Source organism: Hemicordylus capensis, chromosome 4 (genome assembly GCF_027244095.1).
Source record: "Hemicordylus capensis ecotype Gifberg chromosome 4, rHemCap1.1.pri, whole genome shotgun sequence".
In the NCBI taxonomy this organism is placed as follows: Eukaryota; Metazoa; Chordata; class Lepidosauria; order Squamata; family Cordylidae; genus Hemicordylus; species Hemicordylus capensis.
Window position 1 is genome coordinate 248198584 of NC_069660.1, and position 21231 is coordinate 248219814.

The window sequence follows — 21231 nt, forward strand, 5'->3', positions numbered from 1 at the left end:
TTAGTCAGGAATGCACGGCTCATTGCAAATTACAGGGAGAGGGTATAGCTATACATGCAGAAATTCCTGTGTTCAGTCTAAGAAGACAGTGCTGAGCTCAATGAACCAATGGTCTGGCTTTTGATATAAGCCGACTTTTAAAATCCTTAATCATGGGTCTTGTATTTAGAGCCAGGTTATGCACTTATTCCCCTTTGCTGGAGCAAGTTTTCTCATTGTCTGTATCAACCATCATCTAGAGTGGTGTGTACCATCCCAAACCATATTCCCTCATAACTATGGTTTGCAAAACTGTAAACCTTTCAAAGTCTGATCTATGGAAGAAGCCATGGTTAGTATTGGCAAACATGTAATTCTAAACAATGACTGACTAACCAAGGGACTAGAGGACAGAACACATGTCAACCAGAGACGTATAATGTACAAACCATGGCTTGCACGGAGCCAAAGTTAACTTGGGCACCAACCCATTTTTTGTTGCTTCAACCTTGTAAGTCAGGTCTGTATTATCCCGATAGTACAGATGGCAGAGATGGGTTGGAGTTGTTTTCTGATGGTTGCACAGTGAGATCATGACTATGCTGAGACTTGTATTGGAATCCCAGCTTGTATCACGAATGGCACCATACGAGTTCTCTGCTGGTAAATTTTGAAGCCTTTGCTTCCTGTGCTGTAATCGTCCATTGGTGACTTTCTGAAATGTAAAATGTGACTTAGGATTTTAACCTTTTGTAGAAAGCTTATTTCAGAATCGTCATGTTTTAAGTTCATGTGTTCGTGAACATGGAAACTTAAAATTAGGCTCCTTAAGGAGGCTTGCTGTATTCCAACAAAAGTGGTGTAGGATCTTTTTCTCGCTCCTTCGCACTTTTCTTCGTTTCTATCCCCCCGCTGCATGTGTCTGCTGCTGACATGAACATCATCACGCCTAGGCTGGACCTGACTGACAGTGTTAGCATCATCTTTAGTTCAAGCTTCCTCTGGGCTAGAACAGAGGCAGCAGTTCCTGATGATGAAGGGAGGGCTTTGTGTGTGGGGTGGGGGAGCCAGTCTGGCTTGAAGCTTTAAAGCCCCTACAGCTAAGATTTCCAATCAAAAGAGAAAATTGTAACGTATTAAATATTTAGAGAGATGTTGTATTTGGTGTGTTTGGGTGCTAGTATTTGCTGTTAAATTTCTTTCTTGACAGAGCCGTTCCAACAAAGAAGATCCAGAGCAGCTGCGATTAAAGCAGAAAGCAAAAGAGGTAGGACTTTCAAGTCACCATGCTTGCCTTTGTATTCTGAGGGAAGGTTGGCAGCCCTCTCCTGGCAATTAGGTCAGGGTTTATTTTGCTGTTGCATACCATTTGCAGAGGCCTTGGGGAAGGACAGGAACTGCTACAGGCAAGGGCAGCACTTCAAATGAGGTCAATGAATTATGAGCTCTTTTAACATTTTATTTTCATAGTTTACAAAGAACTATTTCTAGACAGGCCTAAACTACAGCAGTGTGCTTGGTAGGAATATAATGTGGGATTAGAAAAAAGACACTTTGAGATTTAGCATCTGGGACCGTACAATAGGCTACATTTTTCCAGGGTAATTGTTCGTTTTGTAAATCTGATACTGCTTATAATTCTTTGGCTGGGAGGCGGTACTGGGATTTAGTTTTAAATGGAAAACGCCTCTGGCTTTTAATTTTCTGGGCCCAGCAGTTTTCTGTTCTGGAATGGAGCCCTTGTTTCACACAGTTCATGTTTAGCTGCAGGGGTTTTAGTTTATAGCTTAGACTGGTTAAGCTTTTACTCCCAGAGGCCTCTGCATAGCAACTGCAGAAATCAACAAATAAGTTCATTTATGTCTGCTGCAGCCTCCTCTCAGTAGCTGACTTTTTACATTTCCCAATATCCATTTCCTGACTTTTCTAGCCGGAGAGAAAAAAGCTCCACTAATTGGAGCTTATTTTAATTGAGCCTTAATATTGGATCTCACTGGAGTTGCCCCCAGAGCTACTGGGAACAGAATTAAATGAAAATACCTAAGGTTGAAGACTGTTAGAGTGAGATTTTTTACTTGACCTACAGATTCTTTTCCCTGCTGAATAAATCAAGCCTGTTCACATTTCTGATTAAGGATCTGACAGCAGACAATAATAAAGACAATTGAGGTGTGAGATGTGTGATACAGAGCTGAAGAAATTGGTTTCTATAGTTACTTGACTGATTTCATGCCATTTCTAAGGATCTCTGTGGCAAATGAGTGATTTTTCTGAGCAACCTTTTCCTTAACAGTGCCTCTTGAACTATGAAATTTGTTGTTGCTTAACATTGCTACGGTTGGCTTCTAGGTGCCAATAGTAGCAGCAGCAGGTTATTTATGAATGCTTTAAAGGCCCTTATTGTTTGGATTAATGTAGGCAGCGAGGCAAAACAAATGGCAATCCAGTAAAATGGTCCCAAAATCAATGTGCCAGACTCCAACCAAAGTAAAGAAATGGCCACAAAATGGAAGGAAAGCGCAAATGAAGAAACTTGTCAGACTTGTTTGATGTAAAGATCTTAGTTTCCATATAATTGAAACTGCAATGCTCCTTTGTTTTCCCATAGGTGGCCTTGTAAGAGCTTTCTAATTTTATCTTATATTGAACCTTGCATGTAACTATTAGAAACTTGATGCAAGGAGTTAAAGTATGAGTGTGATCCATGATGCCGAATTCTAGAGGTGTTCTGACTTGACCAAGGCTAGAGTAGAAGATCAACAAGGAGGAGAGTGTGCCAGTCTAGACAAGAAATGACAGCACAGCAAAGAGGATACACTGGATGTAGATGAGCAGAGGAAAGAATGTCTCTCCTATGGGCTCAGACACTACTTAATTATGTATTGCTGCATAGTTGGAATGAGACAGACTGAAGCAACACCCTCCAGGTCCGGTGGCTTTAGTCCGTGGTTGAAGTTAATGGAATCAGTAGCTGGGTGAGACACTGAGAAGGTCTCACCCAGCTCAGAAAGCACATTGTTGTCAGCCTGACTTCTAGGTCTGTAGTTCTGTACATAGGCAAGATTCAGCTACAGTGACGCTGTATGTAGACATACAGTGACTATGTACAGTAGTACACAGCAATATATACAATGCAGTGCTCTGACACCATCATGATGCCTTATTGCCCTGTCCCCAAATAGTAACTATGCTAGGAGTACATGAAACAGAAGGTGGAGGTCCACTTGTATAAAGGAGAAATAACATTTCACTGGTCATGGCTTTACAACGTACACAAAAGCTGCCCCAAATACAGTACTGTAATTTAGTAAAGGACACGCTTGCTTTGGTTGCTCTCCTGACTAAGGCTCTGATGGTGATCTTGAGGTGGAGAAAGCAAAAGGTGTTAACATAAATTAGGATTATCCTCATATAGGCTTGGTAAAATGTACATTCAGATGGTGGCATGGCAGAATTAACTTTTTGGAAACCTAACCTGGAGCTGTCGAAGGGGGAGGTGGCCATTGATTTAATACCAAGCCATGCCCACAAGTGGTGTTGAACCACTTAGGAACAGTGACCACAGTACTATCAACTTGAGCATGTGTGTGCGAAGTTGGCCAGAAAAATCTTTAACTTTCATATTTGAGTTGAAGAGAGTGAGCTTCTCAAATGAGAGGATTAGTTGAAAAGAAGTTGAGTCAGGAGGGTCAGATCTCTTCAGACAGGTAGCAAAGTATTTTTAAAACTACTGCACTAGGCGCTTGGATAAGATGTATACCACAGATTAGAAAGGGAATGAACAAGTCCAAGAGGACACCAGCTTGTTCAAATGCCAGGGTTAAGGAAGCTATATATGTCAAGAAGTTGTCTTTAAAAAAAAAAAAGTCTTGTCCAAATGGGATAAAGTACAAACTTTGTTGAAATGAATATAAATTGATATGGCAAGCACTGGAGGAATAAGACACAAACTATTGTTTAATGCATTGGGGCTAGGAAAACAGCCAGGGAGGCAGTAGGTCTTCTAGATGCTGCAGGTGTGAAACGATAACAGGAAGACTACAGAAGCGAAATGAATTCTTTTCTTTGACTTCACTGTGGAAAAGGTTGCAGAATCACCACTATTGTTTCGGTGGGGGGGATAATATCTGGGGGTATGTCAGATGACTAGAGAATGAGGCTTTAGAGCTAACTGACAGATTAGCAAGGCAGTGGAAGGATAGCTTTCACCTATAAGGTCTTGAACTCAAATGCAAAATGGTTTAATTTTAACAAAATGCAACTATAGTCTCCTTATTGGCTATCATTTAATTCTATTACCAATATATCAAAAAGGATCTAACAGGTATACATAAAATTAGACTCATCAGGTGCTCATCTGTCCCTGTTTAATTGATATAAAGTAATTTAACAATTTAGCTTTAACATTTAAGAGCAAGCCATGCTGATTCATCTTCAGCAAATTAAATTCCTGACTCCGCAGTCTTTAGGATTCTTTGAGAGAGTCACCAAGCATGTATATGGGGTAATTGATGGATGTGACATTTGGATTTCCAAAATGTTTTCAATTTGGTCCCCCACCCCCACCCCCCGAACCTGATGTCACTCTTGCACTGAATGCCTGAAGCTGTCCTGTATTGTGTAACATATGAAAGAACTCTTCCAGCAAAGCCTTTTGTCATAGGATAACATAACACAATCTTTTGAACTTGGATACAAAACCTGTAGTAGTGTGGACTAGTGTAACAAGTACGTTAGTGTGAGGGGAAGCGGTTGAATGGTAAAAGATGTAACTAAGGATTTTTCACATTTGTTTGATGAAGTATTTGCAGGAGAGCCAGTGTACTGCTATGGGAAGGCTTCTAAGCTGCTCAGTAGAATGAGGTGGTGTGAGACAAAAACAGCACAAAACCAAGCTTTTGGTGTAATACCTGGTTGTAGCCTACCATTTAACTATGTCAATACGTCACCTCCTTATCTGATTAAAATAACACCTGTACCATAAATTCCAATGAACTATTAGAACTAGTGCTTTTTAAATTGTGTGCTGTATGCCATAAATGGATGAGCACAGATTTGCTTGAAACATGAGTGATAACTTCATGCAATAACTCTGCTTTGCATGCCAATTGGAGCCATCCAGATGTACAGGAAGTATGTGGTACAGTCCAAGGTTGTACTGCTTCAGAATGCAGGTGAGGGATTCTATCTTGAAAAAGAAAGCAACTTGCACAATGAAGACTAGTATGTTGGGAAGAATGCTAGACTAATAACCAGTTGACCATGAAATCCAACTGTTGGTCAGTTGCACTTTCTCAGTTTAGCCTACCTGACAAATGGTAGTGAGAATAAGAACATAAGAACAGCCCTGCTGGATCAAGCCCAAGGCCCATCTAGTCCAGCATCCTGTTTCACACAGTGGCCCACCAGATGCCACTGGAAGCCACAGGCAGAAGTTGAGGGCATGCCCTCTCTCCTGCTGTTACTCCCCTGCAACTGGTACTAAGAAGCATCATGCCTTTGAGGCTAGAGGTGGCCGATAGTCCTCCGACTAGTAGCCATTGAAAGACCTCTCCTCCATGAAGTTATTCAAACCCTTCTTAAAGCAATCGAGGTTGTTAGCTGTCACCACAACTCGTGGCAGAGAATTCCACAAGTTGATTTTGCGTTGTGTGAAAAAGTATGTCCGTTTGTTGGTCCTAGATTTCCTGGCAGTCAGTTTCATGGGGTGATCCCTGGTTCTAGTGTTAGGTGAGAGGGAGAAGAATTTCTCTCTCCACTTTCTCCACACCATGCATGATTTTATAGACCTCTAATGTGTCTCCCCGCAGTCGTCTTTTTTCTAAACTAAAAAGCCCCAGGTGTTGTAGCCTTGCCTCATAAGAAAGGTCCTCTAGGCCCCTGATCATCTTGGTTGCCCTCTTCTGCACCTTTTCCAGTTCTATAATGTCCTTTTTAAGATGTGGTGATCAGAATTGTACACCATATTCCAGGTGTGGCCGCACCATAGTTTTGTATAAGGACATTATAATATGAGCAGTTTTATGTTCAGTCCCCTTCCTAATGACCCCCAGCATGGAATTGGCCTTTTTCAGAGCTGCCACACATTGAGTCGACACTTACAACGAGCTGTCCACCACTACCCCAAGATCCCTCTCCTGGTAGTCACCGACAGCTCATGTCCCATCAGCTCCCAGTCACTGTCAGCGTTTTGATCTAGAGGGCGATAGCACGTCCCCAGTAGCATGTTCTTGTATTGTCACCCACAGGGTTTCTGGGGAGGACTTCAGTCCACCTAGGTTTTCTAGCTTGTTAGATTCTAGAATAAAATGAGTTTAACCACACATAAGACCCCTTGAGCCCCTTGAAGTGGGCTGGTGCTGGGAATGGCAGGATGGAAATAATGCAACACCTTGGCTCTTTGTTCAAAGAATTTCTTTCAGTACAGATCTTCTTTATGCACGAGATCTACACTCTTGGAACTAGTACAGTCCTGTAACGTCAGGCATATTGAGATTAGCTAGTTTCTAAATTCATACTGTAAGAATACTGTAATCATACCTCCTGAGTATGATTGGTTTGCTGTTAAATACTTAACCTCAGTCAGTACAAAAACAAAATGAAAAACACTGGAACTATAGTAGTAGAAGTAGTAGTAATACAACTTTGTTACCCACCCCATAACAAATTGTTCTCTGGACAGCTCACCACACAGCATTAAAACATCAAGTAGAAACACAACACACACACACAAACACATTTTTGTTAGTCAGCTTTAAAAATCAAATTGTAAAAGACCTGAGTGAACGCAAAAGGTCTTTACCTGGTGTCTAAAAGAACAAAGTGATTAAGCCAGGCAAACCTCACTGGGAAGACTTCCTCATAAACAGGGTGCAACCACTGTAGAACTAATCAACATGTCAAATTTTGCTTGGGAAACAGCATCACTGTGATGGTAGTACAAACTGAAATGGCTTGGTTCCATTCTCAAGGCATTTGCATAGTTTGCTAGAAGTGAAGCATGATTGAGAATTCTGCTGGCTAGATCTTGAGGCTGTGAGGGTAAAAATGGCAAAGAAGCTTCACTTAGGTGTAAAATGGCACTTAAGGCTGTTCTGGTTGTTCACTGACCTTTGTAGAAAATAACACTTGCACATGAAGCAAATAGTTGTTTTCTACCACAGTGAAATGTGTGTTTCATGTTACCGTGCATGGACAAAATAATGGGATAGGAGTTGATGTTCCCTTCAACTACTAGTAGTGTTAAGCATGCACTATAATAAGCAACAAGTCAATTACACATCTTAACAAATGAAGATGCCTGGCTTTCCTATACTGAAGTGTGGTGTGTAAAAACTTTTTTTATAAAAAGCAAAAAATCCAATTTCTCTTACATGGAAAGCAAGTCTTTTTCTTAAAACTGAGCAGAGAACTGAGAGGCTTCCCCCTTTAAAAAATTGCTTTGTGTGATTACAGCAGTGCTGCAAATGCCATTTCACTATTTGGAAGGGCTCTAAAAAATGTACCTTGCTTTATTTGTGCTTCAGGTCAGATTAACCAAAATGGTTATTGTGTCACCTAGAAACTCCTGACTGCTTCAAGACCAGACTTTAAAAACCTATATATTATTATTAAAAAGGCCAGCAGCAACAAAGACCATTTTACAATTTCAGATGTTTTCATGGCAATTTGATCTTTACACAGGTTTAAAAAAATCTTTGTACTTGCAGCAGATTGAAAAATCGAAGAAGGGGAAAATGGGCTTGAAACACTTTCTGGCTGGCTTCTGATCTCAAGACTGTCCCTTTTGAACAAAGATATAGTAATGCTTAGAAGTCTGTCTGATACTTTTTTAGGGAGTTGCTTCATCTGGTCTAAGCATAACCAGCTTTCCCCTGCCATAAGCAATTGTGGCTGACGTGAACACTTGAGGCAGTGGATGGTACAGGTATTGGGGGTTGGCTCAGATATGTGCGGTTGTCACTTAACACACAATTACTTGCATGTGTGAGTGAGCCACTTTTTCTCCTAATGTCTTCTCCAGTGCAGTAGTTCTTGGTGGAGTTGTTTCATTCATTCAGCAGCCATTGATTGTGTGATTCTCAAGTGATACACATGCATATGCAGCTCTTTTAGGGTCAAAGTGTGGTCGTCTGCAGTGGGCACAGTATGCCAACCAGTGTCTTTGCATGTTGCAAATGACTGCTGGAAAGGGATTTTAAATGTTCTGAGCAGTCTTCTGTGAGTTATAGGGAAGGTTGTTATAGTCCCATATAACCTGCACAAAAATCGCAAATATTTTAAACATTTGGCCACATTCTGTTTTTAACATAGCCCATAATAATTGTTGAATAGTAAAATCCTGTTAATCTATAGTGAACCATGTTGCTCTTCAGATGGGTAATGGATCAAACAAGAACATGTTGTGTACTACATTGGTTTAAAAATTCAAACTTTGGTGTGTAAAACTTGTGCCAAGGTCAAAAGATTGCATCTGGACTCAATCAGTGGATGGCGTACTGTAATCTTACCAATTCACAGCTTCCTCCCCCCCCCTCTTAAATTAGATGCAGCAGTTAGAACTTGCACAGATGCAACAAAGGGAGGCTAATCGTGCTGCTCTGGTAGCCATTGGACCAAGAAAAAAGAGACCATTGGATTCTTCTAGTGTTTCTGCAGGACTAGAGGTATGTGCAAAGGCATCATGCTTTTCCTAATCTTGGTAATCTCTACTCTAATCTTGATACTGATTTGGAGTGTTGTCTGTTCTGAGACATTTCATATAGCTGATTATATTTTATCATTTTTATAAGCAATGAGACAACCACTTGGCAACTAAGGAAGTCTGCTTGACTGTGGGGCATGTTGTGTTACGATGAAAATAGCTGTCAGTACTCGAGCAGCTATATGTTGTGGGGCAGGGGCAAAACAGTGACATTTCTCTCCCTGTTGCAAATGTGACTAAAGCAACTTTATTTTATGTTTTTCTGTGGGGCTGGCAGTTGTGCTTTTATTTATTTATTTAGTACATTTTTGTACCGCCCAAAACGCAAGTTCTCTGGATGGTTTACAGAACAATAAAAACAGCCAATAAAAGATTAAAACATTTCAACAATTAAAATTAAAAAGTTAAAACTATTAAAACACAATTAAAACAGTATCTAATTAAAAGTCTGGGTGAACAAATGCGTCTTGACTGCCTTCTTAAAAGTTGTAAGAGATGGGGAGGCTCTTATTTCAGCAGGAAGTGTGTTCCAAGGCCTCGGGGCAGCAGTGGAGAAAGCCCATCTCCAAGTAGCCACCTGGTGAGCTGGTAGCAACTGCAGATGAATCTCTCCAGATGAACTCAATGGGTGGTATGGTTCATAGCAAAGAAGACATTCTCTTAAATACCCAGGGCCCAAACTAATGTCAACATGAACACCTGTTACCTGACATGACTCTAAGGCAGGGATGGGCCTTAAGTAACAGGAGCTATTGGTAGCTTCCAGATTGATCTGAAGTAAATCTCCAGGCATTTGAGATTCCCTTTTCCCTCCCTACCTTTCCAACCGGTATTGAAAATCTGATTGGCTGACTGAATTGAGGGCATGGCCACCCCATTTTTAATCTCTCTGGGTGCTGAGTTTCTCTTAAATTAATTTACCTCTGGTTTCTCCCCCCACAAAGCAGCTTCTCTTGCTCCTCTCCTGAGCTACTGCAGAACTTGCCTGACATTGAGGGAGTTTGATGTTAAAATCCTTGATTTTGTTGACTGTGAATTTTTGAACAAACTGCCATTTTGTGACCTGTCTCTACTCCACAAGCTGCTATTTTGTAATGATAGGTCCCAAGACTCTGGCAAAAAAAGGAGCTCACAGCATCCTTAAATCTGTCCACCCCTGCTGTAAGGCTAATCAAAGTATTTCCTAGCCTATTCTTGCAACTTGGTAGATGATGCTTTGACCTACTGCTGGTGTCTCCCAAGAAATTTGAAGAGCAAGATACATGGCAAGGATTGCAAAATGATGGAAATATTTTATTTCCATCCTTTTGGAATTCTTGTCACGTATCTTGCTCTTCAAATTTCTTGGACTACAGCAGCAGTTGGTCAAAGCATCATCTGACAGCAAGGCTTGTCCTTCTCCTTTCTTGCTGTTATGACTAGAAATTCTTTGGGTTTCCTGAGAAGTATTTATCTGCCCAATGATTTTTTCTGTTTTTTGAGCTTTGATATAAAAAGGGCATCAAAAATACCATAAGAATCGATTGTTTGGTCTAGGACCATAAATAAAACTTGACTTGACTTGACTACCATAAGAATAATCTCTTGGTTATTCTTAATCTCTTCCCTCCCGTTGTTAAAATCATTGCCCAGTTTCAAACAAATATTTCAGGAAACTTAGGACTCTCAAGAGGCACTTACAAGGTGACATATAGATTACTTCAGGCAAAACTTTGCTGACAATTTTTTTCAGGGAGGTGTATGTAGTGCATCATAAGGAACTGTTCTTGGTGATCATTTGTTCAGTCTCTACAGGTATCTTATTCTATTGTTGAAATATTCTAAACAATAGGAAACATCCCTACTGTCAGTCAAAACTAATACTCGTACTTTTATAAAAGTTTAATGAATTTATATTTTTACAGAAATAAAAATCAATGTATATTTGTAACAACCTCCCAATCAACACTTATTCATATACCTGTGTACTGACCTGAATATTACTTGCTTTGTGTTTCTGTCAATGAAGTCAAGGAGACGCAATCTCCCACTAAGAGCAATCTTAAATGAATGTTGTCGAGAGATCCACTTTATTTTTAGTGAAAGTGCAAATAAGGTCTTTCTAGTCTAGAGAAATTGGGTTTCAAACAGTAGTTGTCAAAGGTAGGAAACTTTCAACTGGTGGTAGGCTTATTATCTAAACTGTATTCTGAACCAATTCCTTAAACAGAAGAGAAGTTGGTTTATGTGTTGCAGTGCAACAGGAAAAACAGAACTGGAAGTGACTCAGATTTCTATTTCTCTGGTGCTATGGTAATAGACAAAGTGGATTCTTGTTAGTGGTCCTTTGTCCTTCACATTTTGGATGTCTGTGCCTGTGAAGACAGGACCTCAGAACCTTCTAGAGCTGTGAGCTGTAAGCATTTTGGTAGTAGCCTCACCCCCTTGGTGACACACATATAGCCCCTCACAGATTACCTCCCTCAGTCATCTTCTGACCGCCACAATAGCGACTTCAGGAGACCTTCTGCTTCACTTCATGTGAGGAGAGCTGTCGTCAACAACCAAGCAAACCTCCTTACCCTTCCTCTTTAATTTAGTTTTCTGTTTGTTTTATCTGTCTGTCCTCTCGTTTTTCAGTTATTCTCATTTTATGTCGTCGTTTAACTCGCCCTTCCCTCCCTCCTCCCTCAAGGTTTTTCTCTTCAGAGATCCTGAGGCAGTATGTAGCTGCTAGAGTCTCTTTTAAGAGCTGCCTTACTTGCTCTGTTGAACTCTCCATTTCAGACAGGCACGAGGAATGCTTAGCGTGCCTTGGAGACCCACCAAACTGACTTCTGCACTATTTGCCAGGGTTTACTAGACAGGCCCGATGCAAGTGTACTTCCCGCCTCTGTGGGATTTGCTGTAGGAGAGGGCCTTGCAGTCCTACAAGCCACTCCCACTAGCCAGCTATCCCAGCAGTGCTGTACCAGCTCTGGTATACTGCTCTTGGGAATGCAAGCAGCTCTGCTTTGAGAGAGGGCCTTACGTGCTACATTGGCCCTACAAGCCACTCCCACTAGCCAGCTATCCTAGCAGCGCTATACCAGCTCTGGTATTCTCTGCTCTCAGGAATCCAAGCAGCCAACGCAGAATGAGTCACAGCCAGCACGCTGGTACCGAAGATGGGCCCTGTGCTCCCTCTCTTAAAGAGGCAGGTGCTGCTAACACCAAAGACTTCCTCCTCGGGGCTTAAGCCTGCTAAACAAGGTCGGTGGAGCAAGCTGGGGTGAAGAAGCAACACAGTAAGAGTAAGCATCCCAGGGTTTGGAGAGCAGGAGAGGACTTTTTACTTGCTTGGACCTCTCTAGAGAACCTATCCAAAATATTATGCTTATGACAGCCACAGACCACGTTATGAATATATGTGGGTAGAACCCAGGTCTGCTGTATATCACCATGGGCACAGTTATTGGGGGCCTGAAAAGACAGACAGGGCTTACCACTACAGTTGTAGCCCAAGGTGCAATAGGTCCAAATCCAGCTGGGAGGAGGGCTGGCCTTGTGGCAACAGGCATGGGTTGTCCCCTTTGCTTGGTGGGTCCACCCTGGTTTGCATGTGAATGGTCACTACTTGTGTGAATATAGAACTTTCTTTCCCACCCTGTAATAGGGAAAAATAAGGCATCCTAACCAGAGACACAAAAGTTTACTAAGAAAGACAGACAGCCACAAAGCATGGAGTGCCACCACAACCAGTCAAGGCTGGGTCAGAGACCAAGGCTGATGCCCCATGGGATTTTTATCTGCCTCAGACTCTGAGGATGAAGCTGTGTCCTGTGTAAATAAGGACCAAGAACAATCCCCAGAATTCCCAGCTGATCCTCTGGATGCAGATAAGAACCAGTACCCTCCTGAGGATTATAGACCATACTCTGAACATGTTCAGCATATGCCGTCAGCCTTGGGCTTAGAGACACAGCAACTGACTGCAGATCTTGTGTTTGGCCTTATTCAGTCTGCTTCTGCAACACCACTACCCTTACCACTTTTGCCCACTTCAAAGAGATTAGAAAATTAGAAAACCTCTATAGAGTACACCAAAGTGATGTGCCCTACCTGTTTTTGCATCCCATACCTTTATCTTGATGTTCCATCATTTAAAGTTCATCTTGCTGCAGTTGCAGCTCACACTCCCCATGTTCATATTTTCTCTTTGGACCCTGTTGAAATTTTTTTTTTAAGGGACTGCTCCGCTTGTATTTCCCAGCTCCAAGATTAGCTCCTCCATGGGATCTCAAGCTGGTTCTCTCTGTGCACAAACAATTGAAGCTGATGGCTACATGCCCGCTGAAATACTTGGCCATTAAAACATCATTCCTCTTGCCAATTACTGTACCTCTGCCCTTTGAATATCAGAGCTCTTAGGGCTGACCTCCCCATCCCCCTTTCAAATCGTTACAATAAAATAAGGTCCTATTCCTGCTGGACATTCAATACTTACCTAAAGTGGTGTCTCAATACCAAATGAGGGGGAGAAAAATAAAAAATATTTCTCAGGTCATCTGTCTTCTGGTCTTCTTTGCCTCACTATCTTCAGATGAAGAATGCACTTGGCATACCCTGGATGTGAAACATGCATTGTCCTTTTATCTTCATCATACTCAACCATTCCATTAGTCCACCTCCTTGTTCATCTATGTTGGGAGAAACAAAGAAAAGCAAATCTCTTGCCAGAGACTGTCAGCCTGGATCACATCTGCCATCAAACAGGCCTACACACTTGCTATGAAGCCACTACTGTCCTCCATTAGATCGCATTCTGAAAGTGCAGTGACGATTTCTACGGCTTACCACCATGGTAATATTCACCTTCCATTGATACATGAGATGCCATCTGGCAGCAATGTGGAAAGGACCCTTGTCCTTCGTGTACCACTATGCTTTTGACACCAGGTTAAGAGCCCATTCACAGTTTTTTTAAAAAAATTTAAAACAGCCAAGAAACATCAAAAAAGCAAAAGAAACACATATGATATCTCAGTTATTTAATGTATCAACTTGGATTCTACTTCCCCATCATGTCTCCTCTTATTTCATTCTAACTCAGTGATAGTTAAATAATATATCTGCATATTGCAGAACTGAAAATATAGAACTTCTGGCCTCATTTGCAAAGAAAATCCAAATCTTGGATGTAGCGTTAAACCATGCACTAAATTATAATGTATAAACAGTTCCCATATTGAAACAAATTCATCTTCTGATTTGTCCTTTATGTATGAAGTAATCTTAGCCATTGATGCATATTTCATTAATGCTTAAGTTGCCACTCATCTGACAAAATTAAATTAACTTTCCAATATAAAGCATAAAGAATCCTAGCTGCAGTTATATATAAAGACAGCACGGTGTATTTTACAGGTATTTAAGGTTTTGTAATACTTAACAAAAAAATAACCAGTAGCAAAGGGAAGTTAATATTTAATATTTGTTACATTTTGCAATGAATTGACTTCCAGAATTTCTGGGCTTTACTGCATGTCCACCACATATGATAGAATGCTCCCGCCCGATTCATGCATTCCCAGCATTTTCCAGAAGATTTATTATCTATCGTTGTAATCATCACGGCAGTAAGATACCAACAGAAATACATTTTATACCAGTTTTCTCTTAACGTGTTATTCACTGTGAATTTAGTATTCACCTTCCATTGATACTCTCATTGTGGCATATTAATTGTTTGGTTTAAGTTTTGCATCCATTTAATCATGCAATCTTTTACCTGTTCCGATTCTGAGTCATACTTCAGTGACAACTTGTATATAAGTCCTAATAAATGCTCTGAATTTTGTGATAATATTTCAGATTCCATCAAATCTCTAAGCTTTTTCTCCTTGTTCTTGTATCTTTTTTCTGAACTACTAGCTGATCCGCACAGAGCATCTGTGCACTCTTTTGGGGCCGGCTGTTCTCCCCTCCCTCCCTCCTCTCTCTTCCCCCTTCCTCCTTCCCCCACCCAACTCCACGGCCTGCCACCGCTGCTTGTCTCCGTAGCTGGGCTGGGCCCACAGTCGCTGCTGCCGCTTGCCTCCGCAGCCGGACCAGGGCCGCCACTTGCCTCCTGGGTGCGCCTCAGCCAATCAGCTGGGCGCTGGGACACACATTCTAAGGCACACCCAGGAGAACTAATAATATAGATACTGTTAGTGAATATTGAAACCATGAGAGGGCACTTGTCCACTCTGAAAAGAGTCTCAGCTGATTTCATTTTTGTTTTACCAGCAGTTAGACTTTGCAAATATATACCTTTTCTCTCTATTGATCAAATTTCTCAGTATATATTCCTCTTTATAAAAATATATATGTATTATTGAAGCTAAAGACAATAAACCAGACTTATTCTTTTTTATACTTGTCCCAAACATTCAGTAAGCTGTTTCTAATAGGATGATTTTTAATACCCACATCTATTCTTCTTGTATCAGTCCATAAATATTTGTCATCCATCTGAATGTCCTGCCCCTTCCATATTCATAATCCATCCATATGGTGCTTTAATCCAATCTGCAATCCAAATCAGACAACTAGCCTGATAATATAACTTCAAGGGACAGCCAATCCTCCACGTTCTTTTGTCTTGCATAATCTTGAATTTAATTCTAGGCTTTTTATAGGCCCAAATAAAAGAATTTATATGTCTTTGCCACTCATTCAGTGTCGTCCTCAAAAAATTCAACCTTGGTAAAAAATTCATGTTTACTGTCAATATTCTCCCCAACCAAGAAAAAATTAACTTTCCCCACCAAAGTTAGCCAATATATTCTTCCACATCAACAAATAATTATTTTTGAATAAATCTTTATTTAGAGCCATTAAGTTTATAGAGAATCGTTTGGCTGAGTAATTGTGAGCACCACATCATCTGCATATAATGTTATTTTATATTCTTGCCTGGCCATCTTAATCCAGATATTTTATTTTCTTGCTGAATCTTCCTTGCTAATGGCTCAAGAACCAATATGAACAATAAAGGAGAGAGTGGACTTGTCCCTGTCTTGTCCCTTGCATAATGGAACATGTTTTAGATATTGTCCCGTTCACTATTATCTTCGCTGTTTGCTCCTGATAAATACTTTGAATCCATGAGAGAAAATTCAATCCCACAAGATTCGTTTTGAATGCAATCGACAAAATAACTGCAACAGGTACAAAAGCAGCTATGCTGTTCCTAGATGCCGAAAAAGCCTTCGATAATTTGGAATGGCCTTTCCTGTTTTCAGTTTTAGAAAAAATGAACTGTGGCTCTAATTTTCTATCCTGGATTCGCAGTAGATACCAACAGTCAGCAAAAATAATAGTAAATGGGTTATTATCCCAAAAGTGTTACATCAACAAAGGAACTAGACAAGGATGCCCGCTCTCTCCACTTTTGCTTATACTTGCTCTTGAACCCCTGGCAGTTAAAATTCGACAAGAGCAACAGATCCACGGTGTTAATATTGGTGACCTAGAACATAAAATAAAATTGTATGCAGATGATGTACTCCTTACTGTAATACAGCTAGAAGATTCTCTTGACACACTGTTGACACAGATACATCAGTACAGTCTAGTTTCCGGTTACAAGATTAACATGGAAAAGACACAGATTCTGACTTGGAACCTTACGGAAGAGGAAATGGAAAACTTCACTAAGGTTTTAGCAGTACAAACAAAGAAGAAGCCAATAAAATACCTGGAAATAAATCTCACAAAGAATAAAGACCTGTTTAAAAATAATGATATGCAAATCTGGAAATCTGTCGCAGCTGATCTGGACAGATGGAAAAAGCCGACTCTTTCTTGGCTCGGGTGGATTTCGGCGATTAAAAATGAATGTACTGCCCAAGATGAATTTTCTTTTTCAAATGATCCCTATACAGATAGAAGATAGGATACTGAATAAATGGCAGAGTCAGCTTAGCTCATTTATCTGGAACTATTAAAAACCCAGAATACGATTTAAGGTTATGCAAGATGTAAAGGAAAGAGGTGGACTAGGTGTTCCAGACTTGAAACTCTATTATCATGCCAGTTGTTTGACTTGGATTTCAGAATGGATTATATCCCCCTACGGTTATCTTATGGGAATGGAAAGCTCTGGTCTTTCTAGAGGACTGCATAACTATTTGTGGATTACAAGCTCAAGAAAAGATTCGGAGATACAATATCATGCCATTAGGCAAAGTCTTTTATACGTCTGGGATAAATATCAAAAAATAAGTCCAAGGCTATCACCTTTTACTTCAATCTTGAATGTGTATTTCTATGAAGAGGAATCTTCGTACAAGTATAAATCTTTGAGAGCACTCACATAGTCTGCATAGTTGAATCCAATGCCTTGCCAAAAGTAAATCTTCGGAACAACTGCTGCTTTTTTCATCTTGGTTTCAACATGCCCAGATCAGTTCGATAGTATGGAAGGAGTTGCAGATACAGGATGGTAAGCTCAGAGAATTAACTGACTATGAAGATCTCATTACTCGAAATACGGATCATCTGTTAGGTAGAATATACAAATTGTTACTGAGATATGATACAGAGACTGAGCAGATTAAAGAATGCATGATAAAATGGATGCAGAATGTTAACAGGTCGATCAACATGTCTGATTGGGAATATCAGTGGAAGAAGAACATTAAATTTACCCTGAGTAACAACTTAAGAGAAAACTGGTATAAGATGTTTTATAGATGGTACATAACTCCTTTGACAATTAACAAAATAGATGATTCTATCTTGAAGAATTGCTGGAAATGTAACCAGCATCCTGGTTCATTTTATCATATATGGTGGAGCTGTGACAAAGCTCAACTGTTCTGGAAGCAAATTCATAAGAAAATCGAACAAATCTTAGAGGTTAAGCTTCCTTTTCTCCCAGAAATATTTCTTCTCAGTATGACTAAATCTTACATTTCTTCTAAACTTAATGAGTTATTCCTATATATGATTACCGCAGCAAGGATTATATTCGCCACAAACTGGCGGGTACCTGTGATTCCCTCTCTAAACGACTGGTTTTTGAAGCTATGGGATTATGCATCAATTTTGAAAATCTGTTTACAAGAAGGGTCTCTCTTTTGAGTCATTTATGTCTGTCTGGGAGCCTTTTATAAATTACAACATCCAACAAGGTCTCCATTTGTTCCCAATGTCAGGATTTGATTTATGATCTTCTGTGTACACAAGGTAAACACGGCATAAAATATTGCAGAAAGGGGTGTTTTGCGGTTTGTTAACTCGGTTTTTTAATAGAAATGACTTTTTTTACTCAATAGAATTGGTGGTGGTTGTTTTTTATCATTCTTTATCTGTAATTATGGAATGTTAGGATGCTTTTTTATTCAGTTTTATGTTCTTTTGTGTACACAAGGTAAAAATGGCATAAAACATTGCAGAAAAGGATGTTATCCTGTTCATTAACTTGGCATTTTTAAAGAATTGGGTTTTTTTTTAATAAAAATGATTTTTATAGAAATGATTCTTTTTCACTCAATAGAACTGGCTCTTTATCATATCTGTAATTATGAAATGTTAGGTTGTTTCTTTATTTAGTTATCAAAGTATGGGCGGTGAAAAGTGTGGGAAGAGGTTGTTGTTTCTTTTCCTTTTTTAAAATTTGTATTGCTTGATATTTTCGAACACTACTGTTGTATCTCTCCTTTATCTACTTTTTATTTTGAAAATTAAAATTCTATAAAGAAAAGAAAATTCAATCCACATGGACAGTTTGGAGTAGCAGTCCTCACCACAGTACTTCAGTAAATGCCAGCTTCTCCCACCGTCCTGGTGAATAGCTCACTAATTTCCAAAGTGTGGAGGACAATAGGACCACTAACAAGAAAGTCAGGTTGCTTACCTATAACAGTAGTTCTTGTAGTGGTCCATTGTCCTTCACACGACCTCCCTCCCTCCCCGCTGTAGTGGTCACCTACCTGTTATGTATGATCATGACCAGGCACGGAGCGAGGCTGGTGGCAGCCCATGTTCGGCGACAGCCCCCTGACCCCATCCCCTTGTCTGATGTCAAATGTGGGGATGTGGTCTTCCTCCCAAACGGTGCCGCACAGCCCCGTTTGGGAGGGAGATTGGCCCCGCTGTGTTGGCAGCAGGGAGAGTCAGCCCGCACTGCCAGTGTAGCACGGGCCGATTTCATTTCCAAACTGATTGGCGGCAGCCTGGGTTCTTTGAACCCGTTTGCCCAGTGGTGGCTCTGCCCCTGATCACGGCGGTCATGGATGGAGGGAGGTAATCTGTGAGGGGCTATATGTGTGTCACCAAGCAGGGTGGGGCTACTGCCAAAAAGCTTACAGCTTACAGCTCTAGAAGGTTCTGAGGTCCTGTCTATGCAGAAGCAGACATCCAAAGTGGACAATGGACCACTACAAGAACTACTGTTACAAGCAAGCAACCTGACTTTCTTGGATGCTTTGAGCATCCCTGTGGGTACAATTTGGAATACTGAAAATCTATGACCCAAACAGGTGTCTGGAATGTGGGGGTGTATAGGGCACAGTTGAATTCTGGCTATGATATTCCGCTTCTCAGAGCAAGACTGGCTCAGGAATAATCTTGACTAGCAAATTATCCAGCCAACGGGAATATTAACTTGCCTTTGAGCTTGGGTGTGTACCTTGAAATTTTAATAAATTAGTGGCTGTCTTCTTGCCTGTAGAATGAGCCTTTATCTAACTTAATTACTACTAAAAGATTTAAGATCACAACTTGGCGCAACAACTTTCCCAGGTCCCTCCCTTCACCATTAAGCTTTCATTAGGTAAATCATTGTTTGCAGCTAAGCAGGCAAAGGCATAGAACATCAAGGTAGTAATTATTTCTAGCTTTTACTTCTTATATAATTCTAGAGGGTATGTAATGGCTGCCCCTTGGACATATTCTTGCTGTTGCTGATGTGACTCCTACCTTAAACACTGGTGCTGTAATACTGCATAACACTATAGATGAAAACGCCAGTGGCAACGGAGCATTTGAATCATCCATCAGAACAACATAATTCAACTTTTTGTGCTACATAAATGGAAGCATTCATTAAGGCATACTGTACATACACTTGTCATTTATAGGCAGACTTGTAAATATTCAAAGTTAGTGACTTTCACTTGGTTTTTAAGGCTCTTGAGGCTACTTCCCACACTAGACTGAGACTAAACTTGAGTTTACTCCAATAGCTACTTAACAAGGAGCTTCAATCAATCACTGCTCCCCAATTCTATGAAGTGCGAGTTTAGGGGTGTGTGTGTGTGTGTGTGTGTGTGTGTAGTGGTCATATGAAGACTTCAAATTGGATACGACTAAAACATTTTAGGTCTACATTTTTTAGATTTGTGTGTGAGATGGCCTTACTTTGAACCCATATGTGAATCTTCTAACTTGAATAGTTCTACAAATATGAAGCATCCTGCTTGCTTGAACACAATTCATAAGAGAAGGAATAACCCAGTGTTCCCTCTAAGTCATGCACGTATGTGTGCACAATTTTTTTTTAAATGTCCGCTCAGTTAATTGTAGATCCTGCTCAGGCTGAATCAGAAAGGTCCTGCTCTGAATGAATGTGTGCACATAATACTCCAGGTTTTGCAAGGCCTTTGGGCATGGTACTTGCAGTGATTTTTCTCCTCCCCACTGCCTAGAGGAGTAAAGAGTAGAGCAAGCAGCAATGGCTGCTGCTTTTTCTTCTTGGCCCGATCACTCACTTTTTTTTTTAACATTTTATAACCTGCTCTTCCTCCAAGGAGCCCAGAGCGAGGTACTACATACTTAAGTTTCTCCTCACAACAACCCTGTGAAGTAGGTTAGGCTGAGAGAGAAGTGACTGGCCCATAGTCACCCAGCAAGTATCATGGCTAAATGGGGATTTGAACTCAGGTCTCGGTCCTAGTCCAGCACTCTAACCACTACACCACACTGGCTCTCCACTTACCTTTGATCTCTCCCCCTGGCCCAGAGGGAGATAGCAAGTGAGTAGTCTCCTACCCAGCAATGTGTGTTCTGCTGAGGTGTGAGCCTTGGAAGGTGCCTGATAATACAAACCTTTGATGCCAGCCATGGGAATAACAAAATCTCCTTATGTAGGGGCAGGGGGGATCATATCAGGTTCTGACTCCTGCACAGTCCACTTTAGTTTCAGCTTTAAGCAGGGTGGAATATAGGAAGCTGCCATATACTGAGTCAGACCATTGACTATCTAGCTCAGTATTGTCTTCAGACTGGCAGTGGCTTCTCCAGGTTGCAGGCAGGAATCTCACTCAGCCCTATCTTGGAGATGCCAGAGAAGAAACGTGAAACCTTCTGCTCTTCCCAAGCAGCTCCATCCCCTGAGGGGAATATCTTACAGTATATCTCACACATGTAGTCTCCCATTCATATGCAACCAGGGCAGACCCTGCTTAGCTAAGGGGACAGGTCATGCTTGCTACCACAAGACCAGCTCTTCTCTCCCAAAAGTGGCAGGCAGTTGGCTTGTTGTAACGTGTTGCTACTCTATGTACTTATAAACCTCCCTTGGAAATTAGGAAAACTTT

The 21231-nt window shown here is 40.8% G+C and overlaps 1 protein-coding gene and 1 long non-coding RNA gene across 9 annotated transcripts in view; one reads left to right on the plus strand and one right to left on the minus strand.

Annotated features, from left to right (window-relative positions):
* LOC128324663 (uncharacterized) overlaps window positions 1-11708 on the minus strand; it is a 34342-nt gene extending 22634 nt beyond the window's left edge. For 6 of the 8 annotated variants that reach the window (XR_008307013.1, XR_008307012.1, XR_008307019.1 and 3 more), the window contains exon 1: window positions 11424-11708. This is a non-coding gene — a long non-coding RNA (uncharacterized LOC128324663). Of the gene's footprint in view, window positions 1-10655; window positions 11386-11423 lie in introns of those variants that run through there. The other 2 variants (XR_008307018.1, XR_008307015.1) reach the window with 2 other exon arrangements.
* TAF4B (TATA-box binding protein associated factor 4b) overlaps window positions 1-21231 on the plus strand; it is a 99633-nt gene that overhangs the window by 62801 nt on the left and 15601 nt on the right. Inside the window, exons 13-14 of the mRNA XM_053249470.1 lie at window positions 1190-1246; window positions 8526-8645. Coding sequence (XP_053105445.1) covers window positions 1190-1246; window positions 8526-8645 — 177 coding nt within the window. The remainder of the gene's footprint in view (window positions 1-1189; window positions 1247-8525; window positions 8646-21231) is intronic.